This window comes from Corvus kubaryi, unplaced genomic scaffold (genome assembly GCF_017639235.1).
Source record: "Corvus kubaryi isolate FWS band 111438036 unplaced genomic scaffold, C.kubaryi_AGA036_p1.0 66, whole genome shotgun sequence".
Lineage (NCBI taxonomy): Eukaryota > Metazoa > Chordata > Aves > Passeriformes > Corvidae > Corvus > Corvus kubaryi.
In genome coordinates this window covers 29,897,586-29,919,425 of record NW_024582054.1, presented here as the reverse complement: position 1 = coordinate 29,919,425, position 21,840 = coordinate 29,897,586, and the positions used below count along the sequence as shown (strand labels likewise).

At 38.8% G+C, this 21,840-nt stretch overlaps 1 protein-coding gene across 5 annotated transcripts in view; it reads right to left on the bottom strand.

Moving 5' to 3' along the window:
• Window positions 1-21,840, bottom strand: part of PPP2R5E (protein phosphatase 2 regulatory subunit B'epsilon) — a 74,175-nt gene that overhangs the window by 16,559 nt on the left and 35,776 nt on the right. For all 5 annotated transcript variants that reach the window (XM_042047817.1, XM_042047816.1, XM_042047815.1 and 2 more), the window contains 3 exons: window positions 15,849-16,045; window positions 3,509-3,610; window positions 776-868 (listed from right to left, as the gene is read on the bottom strand). In XM_042047817.1, coding sequence (XP_041903751.1) covers window positions 776-868; window positions 3,509-3,610; window positions 15,849-16,045 — 392 coding nt within the window. The remainder of the gene's footprint in view (window positions 1-775; window positions 869-3,508; window positions 3,611-15,848; window positions 16,046-21,840) is intronic.

Here is a 21,840-nt window from a genome sequence, read left to right as displayed (position 1 = left end):
AACAGTAAAAGCACAACTTTTATTGCCTGAGCACTAGAGGGGAAAATAAAAGCTCCACAAGTGATACGGGGCAAGAGAAAGGTCTTCAGAAATGCTGAGTATCTCCTGCCAACTCTAGTTTGTTTCTCATTCAACTGTCAGCCTGCAAGGAATTCCCTTTTCTAACTAATTTTTCTAAACTCCCCTGATTTCAAAAGCAAGCTATAGACAGCAGCAAGCACAAAGTTCTTTCTGACTTTGCAGTTATACAAAAATTGATGAAGGAAAAAGAAACCTCAAGACAGGCCTGCTGTCAAATCTGAAGACAAAAAATGTATCTGTGGAGTGTCCTGGCTTATCCCAGAAAACAACTTCCTTCAACCACCTCCGTATATATAAACAATATTAAGTAAGACACATTAAAACTGGTGTTTAAGTAGTCTCTCTAGATAGAGAGAGCAGCATTTTGAAACTACTTGATAGCAAACTTTTCATTTTTCAATTACTGTTTCAGTTCCCTCTCAAAACCAGAAAGTCAAATATTTTGACTGAGGTATCAAAACTGGATCCAAATAATCTATTTTAGGTATCTATAGCAACAGAGACTGACATATAAACACACACACACACCTTTTTCCACTATCTCCACAGATTGAAAACTTTCATTGTAGGTGCTGGTTTAGCCTTTTTCTGTTGCAAATAAAGTTATACTTTCAACTTCTGAACAAAACCTTTTTAAAGGAATTTTTTTTTTCAAGAGCAACACTAAGCCTTTAAAGACAACACACCAGCTTACCTGCAATACAAATTTCTGATCTATGTACTTTTTGGCAATGCTGGGCTGAAATTCCTGGCTTTCCAAAAATCGTATGAAAAACTCATATACAAGCTGCAAAAGAAAAAATAAACAAAACATGGGTTTGTAGTTTATGACTTAATTGCTCTTTATATTTTTAGTGTTTCCCTAAGTTATTTTGTTAGATTAAATGCTTATTTTTCCCCAAGGGAAAATTCCTTATTTTAACCAAGGGTTAAAATAATGGAAAATATTTTTCTCCTTTATCCAATTGCCACCTTTAGTTAGAATTAATTACATGAGCTTTTTAAGCTGCCTTTGCTTATTTAACTCCAGTCAAAGACATTTCATCACCAAGAACAGGCACTGCCATCTTGTAATGCTTGTTATCATCTTGTAAAGTTTCCTAGAGTAATTGGGAAGCACATTTAAACTGCCCTCTGAACTGCTGAAGTCACATCAAATACAGACATTACAATTCTGAAAGGGTTGGTAAAACAGCTGGAAATATTTCAATTAAATTAGAAACTGCTTAGAGTAGTGTTCTAGTACAACTTGAAACACAGAAGAAGAATACAAACCAGAATTTATTCAGAAGTTCCTAACTTACTGTAAAGATTAGCCTCAGGGCTGGAGAAAATCTGCTTATTTTCATGCAATTCCATCTCTACCTAAACTATTCAGTGGGACAGCAAGACTTTTCATTTAGTGGAGAAAAAGAAGAGTATAAAAACCAGGGAACGAGGAAGTGAAGTGAAACAGAGACTGCTGTGGCCTCATAAGACAGCAACTCTGATCTGTCACTGATAATGAGCTACCAGCCAGCCATTCTCTTTGCAGAACCTTTTCATAAAGAGCAGCCATTGAAAACTTTTTCCTTTTTGTCTTTAGTGAGTATGAATATTGATACTGAAAGGAGAAAGGAAGCGTAAAAATTACATTTTAAAATCATTTTAAACTTTTCCATGACAGAAATATGCTGCAAAACTGCTGCTGCTACTTTACGTCAGTGATCTCGGACTTCTCAAAGGAAGCAACGGGAAATCAAAAAGCAGGAGAGAGGTTTAGAAATAAGTTGTGGGCAAAGTGACAGCTTACATAATGCTAACACTAAATCATCAGGAACTCAATTCCATCGACTTCTCACAAATACTTCAGTGAATTTCTTCTTGACAATGGTAAGTCATCCACTGGATAAGAAATTCCATCATTTCCATGCGAGTAGTGACTTTTTGAACTACAGCACCAGTGTCATTGAATGTGCTGTTTCCAGGCAGACACAGCTCCCCAGAGCTGCCTTGAAGTTTTGAAGATTCTTATTTTTTGTGAAATTTAAATATAAATGGGGGATGAACCTACATTTCAACAGATTCTGAATTAGAGAGCACAAAAGAGTGAAACAAACCGCTCACAGGATTGTGCATGCAGCTGTAAAATAAAATCCTCATTTCAGGCTGAGATCAATTGTGCTCCTTTGCTCACAAGAACTCCCAAACTCCACAAACTGTTACTCAAGCAAACTTCTTGCAAATTTACCAGTGGTGTGAGTCATTATCCTGACTAATACGCACAGGATCTTCATCTATATTTTCTATAAAGAAATTTACTGCATTAGTATCAATGATGCTTTCTCCAGTATTAGCTTATGTTCTTCATTCAAAATCATAGAACAATGGAATGGTCTGGACTGGAAGGGACCTTAGAGATCATCTCATTTCACCCCACAGCCATGGGCAGGGACACCTTTCACTAGACCATGTAGCTCATCTAACCAGGACCCCATCCAACCTGGCCTTTAACACTTCCAGGGATGGGGCAGCCACAGCTTCTCCGGGCAACCTGTGCCAGGGCCTCAGCAGCCCCACAGTTAAGAACTTCTTACTAAAGTGTAATCTCAACCTCTCCTTGCCCTATCACTATCCGACCATGTAAAAAGTCAGTCTCCCCCGATTTTTTATGCGCTCCCTTTCACAAGGGCTGGAAGGCTGCAACGAGGTTTCCCTGGAGCCTCTTCTTCTCCTGGATGAGCAACCCCTGGTCTCTCAGCCTGTGCTCACAGGACAGGTGCTCCAGCCTTCTGATCATCTTTGTGCCCTCCTCACTGGACACACTCTAACAGGTCCACAATTATCTTGTGCTAGTAACTCCAGATGTGGCTGCAGTGTTACTCCACATGGGGGTCTCAAATTCCCTTGTTCTAACAACTGAAATACAGAGGAAGGGATGCTACTCAGTGAGCATGCATCCTGCTACAAACACCTGGAAGCAAAACTTGACTCGGGGAGACGAAGGAGAACTTAGATAGGGATGCAGCTTCTCATTCATTTTTCTGATCAGCTGCCAACACCTGTGCACTTTCGTATGAATATTAACCACCCTCAGTAAAGAAAAACTGCCAGCAGTGTCATCCTCACAATGCTCTTGCTGAAGTTGTTGAAAAACACTTGTGCATCAAAGCAGTTGGGAAAGCAAAAGAATTTTTAAATCAATGAAGGAAAACAGGAATATGAGGGACACCATCAATATAATTTTGAAAGAAAGCTCTAACATTTTGCAAATATCACGAAGTTCTCTCCCATCTCTGTAGGAACTATATTAGAATCATAAACAGTATTAATAAATGTTAGTGCCTCACAGACTAGTTCTGATTCACAGGTTTAAAAAAAAGCTGAGAAAATTATTAGATACACTAAGCAATGACAAGAATTTCTTCTGAGGTAAATAATCAAAAACCTGTAAATGCGGCCACGATGCCTCCAAGGTGGGCTCATCTTCTTCTGGATCAAATTCATTGCTGTCACTAGGTGGGAGAGTTCTGAAGATATTGCAAGATACCTGAAAAGGGAAAGAAAGGAGGATGAGATCCATTTTTCGAACAGGTAATAGATTCCAGGACTCTGTATTTCTGTACCTGCTCTATCCTCCATAATCTAAACACTATTTCCTTTTCCCGCTGTCTGACAAGGATCTTCAGCAACAGCACAGGGCTAAGGAACCTGTCATTTTACAAACCTGCCACCAGACTTGGCTCTTTTTCTTTCCTCTGGTATCTCAGCATTACCCAGTCTGCCACCATGTTCCAGAGGAGCCCACCAACATGTAATTTCCAATCCTGATGGGCATCAGCAGGAGCCAGGACTGCTTAAGAGTTGTAGCAAATACCATCAACTTGTTGTAAGTGTTGTCATACAACTCTTGGTTATTTTTGTCTGTACAGAGAAACATTAATGATTAAGGTCTCATCTGTCAGCACTTGCTAGGAGTTGCCAGTGCTACTCACACACTAAATGCCTCGACACCTCATGCCAAGTACAGAACTTGGTACTAAATGAAAGCAAATAATAGTATTTGCTCGACACTTAGCCTACATTTTATTTCATGGTTGACTCGCTCTGCTTAATCTTATTTAGAGGTACTTTGGTGAGACTGCCTGGCTTTGTGAGGTTCATGCTATCAGCAAAGACTGAGCCAGAGAGCTTTCCTAGGTTAATTAGAGTGCTGAATGGAGCATACAGCTTATTATGCAGCAAATCTGATAAACTGCATACATGCTATAGGGCCCTTTCTGCACTTAGAAGGTGATGATGTGCCTTCCTTGTGCTCTGCTCCTGCGCATTTGACCCATCTCTAAGCTGGTTAATCAAACAGCTGGGAAAAGCAGCATGTTATCCCCTAATCTATACATGACCCCTTCATAGTAGTTCAGACTAACTTAAGCCATTTAAGAAACAAAACCATTGTGTTCTTCAGCATCCTTGTTTATTTTTCCAGCTTTTTTGCCCCTGTAAATGTTTTAGTCTGTAAGACATATTTTCAATATGTTGGCAACTTAGTGACACAGGGCACTGTAAAGCCCAAAGTTTAAATACAATCCAAATACTGATAAAACCAGATTGAAATAGGGTGAAGTTTTAGAATTTGCAAGATAAACAGAACAGATTCAAGCACTGCATAAAGAGAAAGACGAAAGAGGTAAGTGAAAGAAAGCACATGTGGTGCACCCGAGTGAGGGATGTTCAGTGAACACAAAAGAGTAAGCAAGGCAAACCACTGAGCACAAAAAACAAGAGGCCACACTGGTTTGTGCTGGGACTTGTCCCTTCCTGCCACAAGAGGGTGTGTGCCACTGCAGTTCCAGTCCTGCAGGCTTTCCAGAAGCCCCACTCTGTAAAGCTCGGCATTGCTTTCAGCCTGGAAAGACACAGCACTTACTCCAGCCTATGCTGACGGATACTGAACTCCTCCTCCTGCCCTGTACCCACACTTGCCAAGTGACTGCCAGCATTCATTAGGAGAAGATCTTTTTCTCCTTCCTCCAGCCTCCTCCCCAACTCATTCACTTCTCTCAAGAGCCCCTTCACAAAAAGACATTTCTAATCTCAAGAGAGGTCAAACAACTATTCCAGGAACACACACATGTTACAGTTTGTCTTTCCTCAAGGATTCCTGAGCTCCTCCTTCTATTATCCCTGATACGAAAATGCAGGGAGAGGAAGAGAGTGATCAGAATTAGCAAGACAGAGTTTCTGTGGCAGAATGCAAAAGAGGGTAGACAGCCCAAAGGATTCCAAAGTAAAAATTGGGAAATGTACCTTGAATCCAAACATCTGGGATTCTAAAATAAAACTCAAGTGTTTTTTGTTAATGCTTCACAGTCAAAAATCCAAGCTCTCTCAGGATTTGGATCAAAATAAGAAACTAAGAAAACCAAAGGCAGTTTTTGTTTTTCCTTTTCTGCTTTAAACTTCATTTGAAACAAGAAAGAAAATTTTCTGCAAATTTAACTATACATGTATTATTGAAACTTGTACCTACAGATCACTCATCAGCTGTTCTGTTTAGAAACAGGAACAAATACTGAATTATGGCACAAGCAAAACCTGCAAGGGAAAGTACATACTTTCAGAATGAAAAGCTAAACAAAGACAAATTCCTGTAAGAATTAATTTAAGTCAAACCAAGCCTCAAGCAGTTAGTGCCAGGGCCTTAGCAGCATGACAGAAGTATGAGAGGTTCAGCAACAATTAGTGAAGTGCCAGCACTGACACCTGGATCTTAAGCTTGGGACAAAATTAGTATGATTTCTGGAGAGTACCAATTAAAAAATGCCAGTCTCAAGGCAACTCAAAAGCAGGTTTTTTGCATAAGAAAATGAACATGCAGGAGTAAATGCAGTGCAAGCTAGAATATGGTCCTAGTATGCAGTTTGCTCTCTTTAATTTTCTGTTTTGCATTAGGAGTAAAGATAAACTATGTGGAGCCAAAATGCAGATATTTTCCTGAGGAGAACAGACAGAACAGGTTATCTTTAAGTGATTTCCCCAGGTTATCATAACTTTAGGAGATAATGTGTGCCATTACAGTTACATTAATCACCACAACACAGCATGATCGCTCATTTACATGCCATGTCAATTTATAGCATGCTTATCTAAATCAGTAGCCTCTGGGTAGTTAATGTTTATAAGCCTCTAAGGGAGAACTGAAGGCAACAAGTCCTTCCATGCATGAACTGCCCAGCTGTATGCTGGAGACTCTGACAGCCACCACATTAAGACAGGAATACACTACATCAGATCTGGAAAGACTTTTTCTCAGACAGGCATAAGGTAGCTATTTAGGATTTATCCCTGGGCCCAAGCAGCATGCCAAAATTCCTTCAGCTGGATAGCTGAATCACTTCTCTTCTGACCTCTCTTGGATCATCAAGCCAAAGGACATCCTTGCCAGCCTGCATACACAGTCCCCAATGATTCCTCTCCCAGAGCCAACACAAACGACTATGGATCAATACTGACTTCCGCCTGCCACTGATTAGGAACGCCTCCAAGCCCAAATGATATTTTTGGAAGGCAAAACAGAACTCCAATATTCTAGAAAGTTGTATCAAGACAGATGTCCCCTCTACGTCCTCAAAAACACCTGCACCCTCTTCTCCATGGCTGTACCTTTCAGAAGCACACACCAAACTGGGTGGACAAAAGCCCACCACAGCTCCTCCACCACGCAGAATCTGAACACCCAAGAGCCAGAAATCAATTTAAGAAAGCAGTTAAATCTACCCATTGGCACTGAATCGAAAACATCCAAGATCAAACTGGAAATGCTGAAGCAACAGATTTTTAGACTGGAGCTGCCCAAAAATCTCCGAGTTCTGTGTCATTGGGTCACTCAGGCACAACTCACAATATCAAAGAATGGTTTGGGTTGGAAAGGACCTTAAAGGTCATCTCATTCCAATGCCCTGCCATGGGCAGGGATGCCAGTCCCTAGACCAGGCTGCTCCAAGCCCTGTCCAGCCTGGCTTCCAGGGCTTCGGCAATCACAACTTCTCTGGGCAACATGTGCCAGGGCTTCACTTGCCCTCTTAATAACGAATTTCTTCTTAAGGTCTGATCTAACATCTACCTCCAACCAGAAGCAAGACAAAAACTCTCCCAGGCAATTACAAGTCAGCGTCAATTCATTAAAAACAAACAAGACAGGGAAGGCTGCTCTGTACCCCCCCCAGAGAGTGAGCTGCAATTTCTGAACAGATCTGATGGCTGGTACTTGGCAATGCAGAACTACAAAATTATGAATATACAGCTAAAAGCATCAAGCTTCAAGAAACTTTATCACCACATTTATATCTGAAACAACTTTTAGAAAAGAAGATAGTAAGAGGCTCAAGTCTGAAGTCAAAATGCATGTCAGGAGAAGTGCTCTCTTTGTCCCTCACTGGAGTGCTATAAAAGTGACAAAACTGTAACAGAAACACTTCACAAATTCAGTTGCAGCTGAGCACTTCTCCTCTGTGCTGCTTGAAACAAAGATTTTTATCAGTAATATTCTTCCTGAATGAAACCTGAAATGAAAACAAACACACACACTGCAAAGTTTAATACATTCTCGATGTAAAACCAGGGTAAGTGGATACTCATTTAGCTTACAGGGAACACCTGTTCTTCAATTAAAAATACGTGGAGAATCATCCAAATAAATCCCATGTACATATGAAATTGAAACCCAGTATCTCAGCTCACAATGTTTAACTGCTGTGCACAATAACAACATAGAGCAGCAATAAAATGTAATTAAGTCATAACATGAAGCCATGCTAACGTGGAAACAACACTGGCCCCTGGAAAAGACACTGGACCTGTCCTTCTGAAACATATCTGCAAATGTGGAGTTTTTAAATATTGTTTACAGATTTACATATTCTAGAGCCTGAAGCAACTACTGCAGTCACTCAGCTATAATCTCTCCATAAAACCCACTAAATTGTTCCCAGAAGTTTGACTAAAGAACATCTTACAAAATGTAGTATCTAATTCTATCTTAAAAGATTACAAACTATTCCACCAGCTCTCTTCTCCTGAAGTTTTACTACTAATTTAACTACAGCAGTCCTTCTGATCTCAAGGTTGAATCTGCCTGATTCCCCGCTGGTTCTCGTTAAACCACCAGATCACTTTCACACCCGTGTATCTATTTGCATATGCAGTATGTGTCTATCTATATACAGGTATTTTTACATAGACATGACACTTCTCAACCTCTGTGTCGTTAAATGGAAAAACAAAGCTCCTAAACCCGGGCAGTTGTTGGTTTCTCTGTTTCTTTTTAATCCTGTGATTATTTTTGCTTCCTTCCTTTGACCTCCCACCTGTGCACAAGTGCACTGGGGTATACATAAAAAGCCAGACCATCTCCCTCTTTTTTCCTGCATGTTGTCGTATTAATTTATCGACATTCACTTCTTTGAACAGCGCACTGTACCAGAAATTCATATTAAGATACTCACGATAGCAATCCACAATGCTAAGGTTCTCTTCTGCACCACTGCTTGCCTGAATACACTCTTTCAGGGCTTAATATTATGTGCCTTCTTTTGCCCAGCAGCATTGCTTTTGACTTGGTTGCATCAAAACGAACTACATTGGATTGTGAACACAGTCAACAACCCAGACCACAGGCTGGGGGGAAAACAATCCTTCTCATTTTCCCTTGACTTTTAAGTCTCCTAAAAATTCAATCAACAACCTGCAAGAATTTAGCTCTGGATCAGGGCTCCTAAACTTGTTATATTACCAGCACCCACTTCAGTGGCGGTAGCAACTTCCACCCATACAGATGAGGAAGCAACAAACCTGAGATCCTTGGGCAATGCTTCTCTTGGCAGGAACTGCAACAAGAGAGGGTTTGTAGGACAAAACAGCTGGTGCTCAGGTGCAGTGTCCGCACCATGTGTGTTTAGAGGGAGGAGTTTCTTTCTAGTCATCTCTTACACTGAAAAAAGCAGTAGCTGTACTCCTGCAGTAGATGTTTTGCCCAAAAGAAACCCCATTTACAAACCCTGAGACTTCTCATAGAACCACAGAATGGCTTGGGTTGGAAGGGACTCTATAGATATCTAATTCCAACCCACCCTGCCACAGGCAGAAACACTTTCCACTACCCCTGGTCACTCCAAGCCCCATCCAACCTGGCTTTGAACACTCCCAGGGATGGGGCAGCCACAGCTCCTCTGAGCAACCTGTGCTAGTGGCTCACCAACCTCACAGTCAAGAATTCCATCCTAACATGTAATCTGTCCCTGTCCTCTTCCAATTTCAAGCCATTACCCTTTGTCCTCCCCTTTCAGTTTAAAGCAATTACCCCTTGTTCTAACCTTGCTCACTATAACAAGAATCAAGGTGGATTATGACACTTAAGATCTGAATTAGAAGCGTTAGCCCAGACCCCAGCCCAGGCAGCAGCCCTGGGTACAACCTTCTCACTGCTGGAAACTGGAGCTCTGCAATTCCACTCTAGGTCACCTAGACCTGAACTATATCTGGGCACCCTACTAGTAACCCCATTCACTGCTTCCCTGTAACTAAGTTTTGAGATGATTCAATAGAACAATTATTTATTTAATGTGTGCCCAGGCAATTCTATAATACAGTCTGAAAAATCATAGCAGTAGCTCAAGGATCTTGGACAAATTAAAGCACAGTACCAGCAGAAAGAGCCCTTCACCTCTAGAGCAGGCACCAGATCACGTGAAAGCCTGCCAATGCATGAACTTGAACTCTAGACAGCATTACAAAACTCATGCTGTCTTGGACTCCACACTGAAGAACAAAACATACAACTCAGAACCCAGGAAGACAATCCCTCAGAAGAAGATTGACACTGTGCTTGTCTGTAGACAAAATACTTGAAAGGTACTTAAGAGGATGACACAGCCAAAACAGGGTGTGGGGATGTAAAGGTCCTTTCAGGAAATAAATAAATAAATAAAGACAGCTATGGTCTACACAAGTGCTTCTTGGAACAAGAAACTGTTTTTCCAGTTTATTTCTTTGCTTTAGACCTAATCACTGAACTGTTATGCAGGTAAGGTCTGACAGATGCAAGGCGTATGTAACCAACTGCAGGAATAATGGATACGGGTAAATGTAATTACAGACTGTCCAGAAAAATTATTAGGGACAACTGCTGCAAGAGGAGCTGCCTCCAACTGACTTTCTGAGAGGAGCACAGATCATCAGAGTCTCTTCTTTTAATAAGCATTGTACGTTTAATACAAGCTAGGTGTATAAAGAATGTGAATAACAAAAATATCTGACAAAAGTATTTGGAAATAATGCATAAAAGAAATCAAAGTTAGACTCTTTTCTTGCTTCTACAGAACTGATAACCCTCACATTAAAGAAAGAAGAACAGAATTTAAAATATGATGGGATTTTTACGTATTTTTTTAACAATAGCATGCTTGCTCCATTATGGCTGCACCTACATGACAATTTTCAATCAAAAAACATTTGGGGGGGGTGGTCAAAGGACACTGCATTTTCCTTTCAGCATTTCAGATGGCTTCAAAACAATCTGTTCCACTTCCACTGATTCAAGTTAAGTTCAAGATTAATTCCTAATATTTTACAGAATTCCTGAACTTATATAAAATTCGCATTAGAAAGGGATGCAATTTGTCAATTCTTGTGAGAGTATATGATTTCATTTATTTCCCTTAAACTCAAAATGACATTCAGTATTATATTTTGAAATCTAATACAAGAAGCAACAGAAACATACATACAGGGTTTTTGTTAAATCAAAAGGTAAGACTGAATATAGGTGGACCTGTAGAAAAACCTCTATCCAAGAACATTTTAATACAGAAACTCAAAAGATGTCATACTTAGTCATAAGACACAGCTAAAGCTATAGAAAATATAAAAACCATGATGCCTATGAAGTCTAACAGCTAGAACACTTCCTAAAAATAGGTTCCTCAACATGCTAAAAAAATCATGGCTTAGCAAGATATTCTTTATGTTTAACAGGTCTGTCACAAACAAACTCCTGAACAGACTCTGCCTTCACATCTGTTGAGACAAACCTGCAGTAAAAAGGAATGCAATCTCTCTAGATTTATGTCAGTAGAAAGAAGAGAGGGGGGGGGGGGGAAAACCAAACAAACCCAAACCAGAATCTGACCTCTAAAATGCATTTTTTGAGCTTATTTGGGTATTGCTCTAACCAAGTTTCTTTTCCCTGTGTTGCTCAACACAGCTTCTATGCCACATGACATCTCCTATGATGTTTCACTTTGGCTATATAGAAATTACAGTCTTATTTTACTTGATTTGCCATTACAGAAAAGATAAAGATGACAATGGGAAGCCAGAGGCATTTCAGCACTTGGAAAAGAGAACACAGTATCACTATTCCATTCTAAAAGATGTATCTGAAGAGAGTTTCATTAGCCATCTCCTGTGGGCTGGCAAACACACTCTGCTGTTACCTAAACGTGAGGGCCTGGGTTTACAATTTCTAAAGAAGCAAGCAGGAGAGCTGAGAGGTTGCTCACCAACAAAGATTCATCCAGACTTCTCTGTTTACAGCTTGTCAATTTTTTCATCCATTTTTTTTTAATGAAATAGATCAGGTTCCTCAATCTATGTCTTAACACCCATAAAACACAAACAGCTCTACCCCATACACCCTTTAGGATACCACAGATAATAACAAACATTTATTTCATTCAACTACCACTGCTTAATCTACCAGCAAAATCAGTATCATTAGTTTAAGCCTCCACATTTTGCTCAGACAGGAAAAAATTTTAGATTAAGTGTCCAATAATTGGCTCATAAAGTCCTATTACTAGCATTTCCTTCTTAGCAGAGCGTGGCTTAATTGGCAAGGCCATTTTTCCTAGCACTTGCCTAATTCTAAAGAATGTCATCTGCCCTTCTGAACAACACATCAAACTGCAGGGGAAGCACGCTGAGCAATACCCTCCTGGATAAATCTGTTCAGCTCATGGCCATTAATGCAAATCCCAATCACTCTTCCCATCAACTGGTATTGATGACAGGGATGAGCCCTCTGCAACTTGCTTTGGTGGCCATTAGGAAATTCCGTTTTATTTTTTAAAATAACAAATAACATGCCAAACACTGTATCAAGCCAGAGAGTGGTTTAAGGAAGCAGATTTGCACGCAGGTTGACAAACAGCCAAGTGGTTTCACATTTAGCTATATACAACATCATATCACATGCTCAAGAGAAGAAGATGAAAACATGTGATATTACAAGCATGCATAAAGCTTTTAATGGCATAAATTTTACATGGTTGGCATAAAAAACATCCGTAAGTTATCTGGTTACCACAAATGACTTTTTCAAACCCTTATATTTTAGAAGCAATTTAAAATCTCAGCTCTTCTGAAGAATTCTACTGGCAACCTTTTGCTAGCCCGGTATTTTGGGTCACAAACAGAGATCATTAACATACACATACATTATAAAACCTTAAACCAAAAAAAGTCTCTTCCACAGATGCTACTTTTTTGAACATTTTAGATGATTAAGATGAGAAAACACTTTAGGTATTAATTCTTCTCTATTAGTAACTTTAAAAATACCAGTTTTAGACTGGTGCACCTTTTTTTTCCTGCTCCTGGAAAAAGTTTCCTGCTAAAACTCACAAAAGAACAACTTTTTTTCCCCTTCACCTCCAAATCACAGTAGCCCAAAGGGAAAAGCAGGAAATATTAACTCCTAGATTCATAAACACTAAACATAACAGGGAAGACACCTTTCAAAGGGACAAAGAACACCCGGGCTCCGTTTTGATCAGTTTTAAGATCCCGGTCTTTCAGTGGAAACACTCCCGTGACAATTGTGGCAGGCAGGCAGTGGGGATGCTAATTCGGTCAGGACACAGATACTGCTGTTTTCTTCACTATTATGACAGGTCTGAGACTGTCAACATGACAGCTCCCTTGTGAACACAGCTGGAGACCTTGGTGAAATCCCCAAGAGCACACGAAGGCGGTAGCTGTGCTCATGAAGTCAACTGTGCACATTTAAGTCTGTCTCGGTGTATGATTATGGGCACAAAACTATTTCAAAAAAGAACTTGCACTTACTGTGAAGAACAAGTTACAGCAAAAACAGTGCTTCAGCACAAAGTAACTAATGCCATCTCTTCACCAGGCAGTATGTGCTGAAAACTTATTCTATGTAATATTAGAGGAACTACCTTTCCCTCTAGGGCCTTTGTAACTGTGCTCAAAGTGGTGAAGATGTCTTGCTTTTATAGGCAAAGACCAGGAGGAAAAAAAGCATTTTTTCCAGATAGCCTATGTGCAAAAAACAAAATACCTGCAAGCTTCAAAAGCCCCGGCCATGTGGTTTAGCAGAAACACTGCAACAGCATTTGTTGGGACGATCGACAGAATCATTCATGCATTTGCTATGGATTCACTCACACAAATTCGATAGCAGAGCACTGCATCCTGCTCCCATGGAATATAACCACCAAAGTGCTTTTCCAGCAGCACATGCACCAAGAACGCCACTGGCTGTGACAGGCACAGTTAGGAGACTCCAGCTTTCAACTGCTTACACCTTCCCCAAAGCTGAGGTGGCTGTTGCAGGCTAGAGTTCATCCAAAATCTAAGTAATACTATTTTCTACGGAAATTCTTTAGGAAAAAAAATCATGTTCACTTCCCTAAATACTTGGGCATCTTTTTATTTATAAAAAAATCCAGGTTTGGACAGTCAGGGGGCACTGGGTAGCCAAACACACAGGACATGAGAGTATTCACAGTCCTCCCCTGCTTCAGTACCCTGGCACTGAAAACAGCCTGGGTTCAACAACACAAATGGAAAGTAGAAGAAAGTAGAATAAAGAAGGGCATGATGCAATGAAAGGAAAAGATGAGACAACAGTTTTCTATGAAAAAGGAGCTAAGCTGAAACTGGAATTTCTTAAGCTCCATTAGTAAACCTCTATGAAATCCACTGGAAAGATTCAAGCTGTATCTTTCTTTCCAATAACTCCTCCATATCATAGATACAGACTGTATTTAGAGAAATTATTTAAAACCATGCTTTTTAAACTCTTTAGGCAATACATAATTTCCTTAAGATAAAAACTGTTGTGTGAATCAACACAAGTGACTGTGGGGACAGCAGGACATGATGCCAAAGGGGTTTTGCACGTCTTCCATAGTTCAAGATCACCTTGTTTCATAGACTTTGATTTATGATTCAAATTGAACTTCATAAGCAATTACCAATTAAATTCTTCTTGTTTCTTAGGGCCCAAGCAAAGGCAAGACTAAATTGCAGAGTTTTTATTCACGAGATATTGCTGCAGTAAACAACTATAACCGAAGTCGACACAAGAATACAACCTCAGTAACAAAAATGCTAAAAAAAATTACCAAGTTCTCTGAGGGGTGAGTTTGGAGGCATCTGCTACACACAGAAGAAGCCCCCCATTTTATTGAAGTTATCTGTGCATCAACATCCTTTCCATGCAAAGGGTATGATACATTTTGCTCATCACAAGGGGTACACATTAGATTAAACTAACATTTGCAAACCATTTAGAACTACAGTGCAGCACCAGCAGAAAAATTGAGGAAAAAAAAAAAATAGTCATTCTGTATTCAGGCTGGTATTTGAATGGTGCATGAAATCACATACTGAAGAAATAACACAGCAAGCAGTTCATTCACAAGACTGGTCCAGTGCAGAAGGGGGATAGAGAGAGGGAGAAGGATTTCTGACAATGCATACATACAAAGAAGCCGTATTAGGATTTTTTCATATACACTTAATTCTGTTTTTTTCCTTCATGATTAACTGCTTGATGGTGCTGTCACAATTTACAGCTATTTTTAAGTATTACAGACAAGCAACACAGCATGTATCTGTGTGTCAGAAAAGAAGTGAGAAACATACACAATGCAATGCAAAAGCTATTCATGTTCTTCTTCCAGCACACAGGCCATGGATTCCACAATCACACAGTATCATTAGGAAACTGACATCCCCAAATCTATATTTAATTGTTTTCTCATTTAGAGAACAGGTTTAAGGGTTCTGTACAGTAGTCCAGAACAAACATTTTATAGCAGTGATTGATTTTTCCAGTTGCAATGAACATTCCTCACCATGCAGCATCTGGTACTGTTTCCATTTTTACATTGAAAATGCTATTATTTGACCATTTATATATACAAGGTATGGCTTTATTGTTGAGCAATCTTGCTCACTCTAACAGCACCTGCTATGAATCCACATAACCCAACCAGGAAATTTTCACAACAATTCTATACATCTTTAGCATTTATTATTTTTAAATTATTACCCATGCATACTTTAAGCTATCTCCACCTAAAGTAGACACCCAAGAGCTTGGAGAAAGTTCAAAGAAAGATAAGAAACTTGCAAAAATTATTCCATTATTTATACTGGGGAGGAGAGGCAAGGTAGATTGCAGGAAACATGAGGGACTCTGATTTTATGGCTGCTGTCTTTCTCCATCGGGAAACAATCCAGGTTTCCTTTCATACATTTGCGACACTATAATAACCAAAATCTACTTGACTTTAATTAAAAAAATATAAAAATTAATCTTTTTGTCTTTAAAGAATTATCCCCAAGCAATGTGTATTAGCAAATACAAGCCAAAGGCATAATTTAATCCACCTACTCCAGGGTTCAATTTCGCCCACAGTGTGTAACTGGAATTGCAAGTGTATTTAAAGAGATACCACGAGAAAGAAGGAACTCACCATTCTAACTACTTCAGGGTAAGTCTGCTCTGTCAAACAGCCTCTGCTTATTGTAATGTAGTCCACCAGTTCATTAAGAGTGGAGCGCTTGTATTCTTTCATTTTAAGGTCTGAAAGCGTGTCCATGAAGTCAAAAATGACACAGCACTGTTGAAGTTTCTTTAGGAACAGTTCAGGCTGCTCTGAAGATGGAACGTCTATGAAACAAGAAAGGAAATCTTTGTGAGTCTGGCATCTTATTATACAAAACAGGATTTCTTTTTGAAGATCAATTTCAAAGGAAAGCAGCATTCATACAAATCTTGTAGAACAGAGCTCAGATTAACAAATGAACCACTTATAGGAACTGTATTACTATTGTGTGTTTGAGATCTTGAACGTATTGTAGAAGGAATTTAATCATCACCTGCTATTAGGAAAATAAAGTTCACGAAGAAAGTCCAGGCTGAAGTAGAGAATGGAAACACACCAGCATTCAAGACTTAATTTTACAATAAACCACTACTTTGACTGGAGGCTGGTATTCGCCATTGTTAACTTACACTCCAAAGAAGGATGAAAAAACTGTCAAACACATTGAGCTTGATTAATTTATATTTCTAGAAACACTGTGTCATTTATAACCCTGCATGAATACACATTAATGCATACATATGAATACACAGCAAGACTGCAATTCCACAAGCAACTTTTGAGTTTCAATCATTACCTCCATGTTGACACTCCCCACAGCAAAATCAATTTCACTGAAATACAGTGAGGATTTTTTTGCTGCACTGTGAACACATAACATGCATCAACTGGAACATTTTCACAAAAAATAATATGTGCTTGACCAATAAAGTAAGCAGAACTCACTACTTTTGCTCTGTTTGCTTAATTCTCAGCAAACAAAAAGACTTACTATAATAATAAAAGGAATTTCAACTTCTTAGTTGTTGGTTACTTTACCAAATGCATTGAAAGAATACACAGACAGCTTCATTTATCCAATATTCATGTACACAATAGGATATCAATAGTGAAAGTTGCAGAAATGAAATCCACATTTTTATTCTGAAAGTCTGCCCTCAGACTAGTGAGCACTTCACCTCCTTTGAGCTACCTTGTTTTATTTAATGCACCAATGCCTGCCTCAGCACCAAAATCCATTGGTTAACCTTCCTGATCTCCCTTAAAAAAACTTTAATAGTAAAGAATTTATGTTTATTTCTTAAAACCTGGACTTCTAAAAGGCCAATTTAAGATGGAACTTCTTATTACTGACACAAGAATAAGTCCTAGTAAGGAATACTTGGCAAATGCTGGAATCTGTTAGTAATTGTGTGGTAGTTTACGTAGTTTTAAGGCTTAAGTACCATGAATCTGTTTTGCTTAAACACAGTGCTTCAATTTAATTAAAACCAGTGCTTAAACACTAAAAAGAATAAACATGGATTGCAGTACAAATAAAGATGCAGCCATTTATTGAACCTGTTTCTGTTTACAGCACTAAAGTAGTGACAGAATTCAAAAAGGAATCTACACGGGAGAAGAATCCTCTCCAAACACCTCGGGAATACTGACAGTCCCAAAACCAGGCATCCTAAAACCATTCCACTGGCCAGGTCTCTCTCACACGTTCAAACACCTCAGAGCAGGCAGAGCTGAAACCTAAGACGAGCCAAGGAGACAGAGACTCATTAGCCTTCACCCATTACAAAAAAGATCATTTCTATACACGACCTTTCTAAGGTTACAGCCCTACAGGACATAAAGGGCCTGGGGAAGCAGAGTTCTGTGACTGCTTTCTTGACTACCTGCCTTCAAATCATAGAAAGAATGAGAATGGACTTCAGAATTCACTGTTATTAACAAGCAGGCAACAGTCAAATGATGAAAAATTTCTTCCAAAGACAGCCTTATATACAGGCTGAGAAAAAGAAAACAAAAATAAAAAGTGCAATTGGTTACTTTTCAAAAGTATTATTTTTAAAACTTCCACTCCTTCTTATACTACCTATAATTCACCACAGACCTTGAAAATATTTAAAAGGTATCAATACAATCTATGTTGTTACATGACTATAACGGGGTTTTGGTTGCACTGTTCTACATGACTTTTACATGTTTGCTTTGACCAACAAGGACATTACAGTCAAAGAAAAACAGGCTGAAATCAAGTGGGAATCCATTAAGATACAATTCAGCACAAGTTAAAACCAGACTCATATATATGACTCAAGATTACACTAATTTTAAGCAGGGTTTGTATTAAATAAAAATTTTAAAATTACTAAAGCATTAAAATAAGTCATAAAAGTTTGTTTTCTTTTCTCCAGTTAAATATCTGGAGGTGTGGGAACAAAACAAAAAATATAATTAAGTTCTTCTCAAGAAAAACCACTCTAAAACACTACGTGAAATTCATGCCAGTCTGACTACATCAACAGGCCATACGAACCATAGGGGCAAGCTAAGAAAACACAAACCACAGCCAACCAAAAAACCGACAAACAAACAACAAAAGAACCTTAAAGCCCCACAGAATAAAACCCCATAAACTAATTGTTCAGGTCATATCTGCTTTTCTTTATTGAGCAAGTTGCCACTCACACTAGGGAACACAGCTCTTAAGAAGTTCCGCTCAGTAATTTTTCTCAATGTTCCTGGGAATTTGGGGTGCCTTGGGAATAGGGTAACACATAATACCTGAGGTTTTTTGTACTTGGAAACAGGAAAAGTGTATGAGAGTAAATATACTTGAAAAATTAGGGGGTCCTAAGATAAGAAAAGGGCAGTATAAATAAACAAAATCAGTATTCCACGTTCCCAGCCTTCCCACACAGACCATGGCATTAGCCAGTTTGAAATTTTGGGGTGGGGAGGTTCTTTTTCTGGTATTTGGGGCACAGACCTACAGACCCCACAGCAGAACTCCTGAACTCCTTAATGCAACAACTTGGAATGAAACACACAGTTCCTTACAGATTTTCACAGCTGGCTGATGAAAGACAGCAAACCCTTTTCTTCTCAGCAGATACTCAAGAGCTTTCAATGAATTTTACTCCTGTGCTAACACACAGCCAAACATTTAGGTCCCAAAATTTAATAACCTACAATACTACCATTGTATCTACTTTCACATAAAAGAACTGAAAATTTAGCAACCGCTCTAATAAATCTGTGTAAATACACCTAATACTTTAATAACCATAAAATAAAATCAAAGTGACACTATTAAGTGGCATGCATGCTTTCTGTCAAATGCACAGAGGAGTATACATTTATTAAAACCAAAATTTAAAGCGCGGTAAGTTACTGTCTAGATGACTGTGAGAACTCTCCTCATTTTCAGGTCTTTGCTACAATTTAATTTTCAGGCTTGTCAGTTTTCTCTTTAGCCATTCAAAACTGTACAGAGCTTTTGAAATACAGTGAGTATTCACAGATTCAAAAGAAATCGGCTTAGTGAAAGCAAGCACTACTACATCTGAATGCTCACAATCAAGACAGAATCAGAGCCTTGAAGTCAAGTTTTTATAAAGTTATCAGAAAAACTGACAGAAAGTACTATAATTTTTATTAGACATGGACAACAATTGTTACTGCAAGAACTGAAATACTAATTCCTAAATGGCTAAAGCAATTCTGTTTCTCTCTTAATAGCCTTTTCCCAAAATAATCCTAATCCAACCAGCCCATCTCTTCTCATCAGTCTCTGACTCTGCATCCTTTTATCAACTAAAGACATAAAATCTGATAGCACACTTTTATTTCAAGTCTCTAACATCGATAAAAACATATTAATCTTTATACTACATTCATGTTTCAACTAAAGTAATTTACAAGTAACTCATTTTCTATTATAAGAAACAAACCATGCACCAGAGAAACTGCATCCAGAGGAGTGAGCTATGGCTCTCCTCTCCCTGGCAAGTGAACAACCAGGAAGGGGGAGCACGTGGATCAGTTCCCTGATCCACTCCTGCCTGTCCTTTCACAATGAAGGATACAATGCTGGAAGTGAAGAAGTGAAGATGAAGGGAGGAATTGAGCTGCTTAAAGCAGCATGGCAACTGTGAGGAAAGCCAAGGGATTGCCGATACAGGGCAGTTATAGGGCCCAAAATCAGAATAAAACAAGACAAAAGATGTAATAACATATGAAGTATTAAGCAGAACTAGAGTATGCTCGCACATGCTACCCTTCACCCACACAGGCACTATCAGAACGTTTATGAATCATTAAAATCAAAATGCTCTCAGAATAACTACTGCTTCCAGTATATACATCACTGGTATTCATTAGCTTGAAGATGACATTTGCATGGAGAATTAGCATCATCTTCTTGTACGACAGTAAAAGCGAACACCACACTAAACATGAAAAATAAAAACACATACTAAAACCAATGTAAATCTGAAATGGGGACGAGAGACTAATAACATTTTCACTCACATTAATTTTAAGAACTTCCTTATAATGTCCCAACATCTGAGAACTCTGCATTCACTCCACCTCTGAGATTGTTTCCTCTTTCAACTAAACCGCAAAATTTCAACTTTCCCTTTAGACTTAAGGGCAAAATAATTCCTCAATTCTTCTTTAGTTTTCATATCTTCCAGTTTCTAAGTAAACCTAGGACAATTCTTTCTCTATTTAAGTAAGATCTCCCTGTGATATAAAAAGCTCCCAAACCCCAAACTGCTCATGCTTTGCTGCCAGTCACCAAATAACATTGAATATAACCAAGTACTGCATCAAGGACACACCTGCACAAAGCGGGCAGTGGTGCATAAACCTCTTACATCTAACTCTCACAAATCACTATGACGATTTTATTTTGGAAGAAGTTACCTTCCATTCCAATAAAACTTGCAAATTTGAAATTGAAAGCTTTTTGGTTTTCTTTGAGAAGTTCACTTCAAGAGAAGGTCTAGCAACACCCAGCTCAAAACTTTCCCTAACTTATAGTCCTGAAATACAGAACAACCATGTTTCTACAGTTCACTTTTCACAGTAGAATACTGGTGTTAACATTCCAAGAAGTACAAATGTTTGCTCTCTTTCTTACACATACACTTCCCAAGAAAAATAATCACTATCCTGATTGCATTGATTTAATTTTTCTAACTGGCTGTCAATATTATGAATGCTTTGCCAAGTCAGTAATCATTCATTTATAAGAAGCGCTTTTCTCAAAGCTGTTTCCCCAACCCATTCTCTAGACTTAATAATTATACAGGCAGGGCAGCAGTTACACACTGTGTTCCAAATATGTAAAACCTAACTAGTACAATTATTCACACAGCAATAAATACAGTGGGACAAACTCAAGCTGACTCTCCTGAGTGAACACACGCAGAAAGAAAAAGCACAACATTAACATACTATTTCCAGCACATTCAAACTGCATGATTAGAAGCGCAACACAGGACATAATCCACCAATTTCCTGATAATCAGTGTCTCTTCAAATAATCTGTCACAAAACTGAGAATTATTTCCCTGGCCATAAATTTGCCCCTAATCAAACTGAGCAAATTCTCACCAAGTGGGAGTCTCCCGGGTAGTTCCACAGGGATCCTGGATCTGCAAATCCCTCCACTGCTTACAACACCCCCCAATCATCTCACAGACATTCAACAAACATCATTTACTAGGGTGGGTATTCTAAACTCAGCGTACCTCTAACATATCATTTGAGTGCCTTGAGTGCAGATGGGGCAGCATTACAAACAACATGGAGTACTCCTTAATAGATGTATTCTTAGTCATATAAACTGCCAAAATCTGTAATGTAGCTGTATTAATCAAAATTCTGCTTTTACTCATATAGTAGTATTAGCTCGAGTTTCAGCCCCTGAATAGAATAATAAATGGATGAAGGGCTAAAAATTGACAATAAAAAGAATGTAATAAACCATATTTTTAAAAACTATACTTTTACACTTTATGAAGTTTCACTTGAACCTTTTGCCTACTTCCACTGCAGGCATAGTGCACGCAAT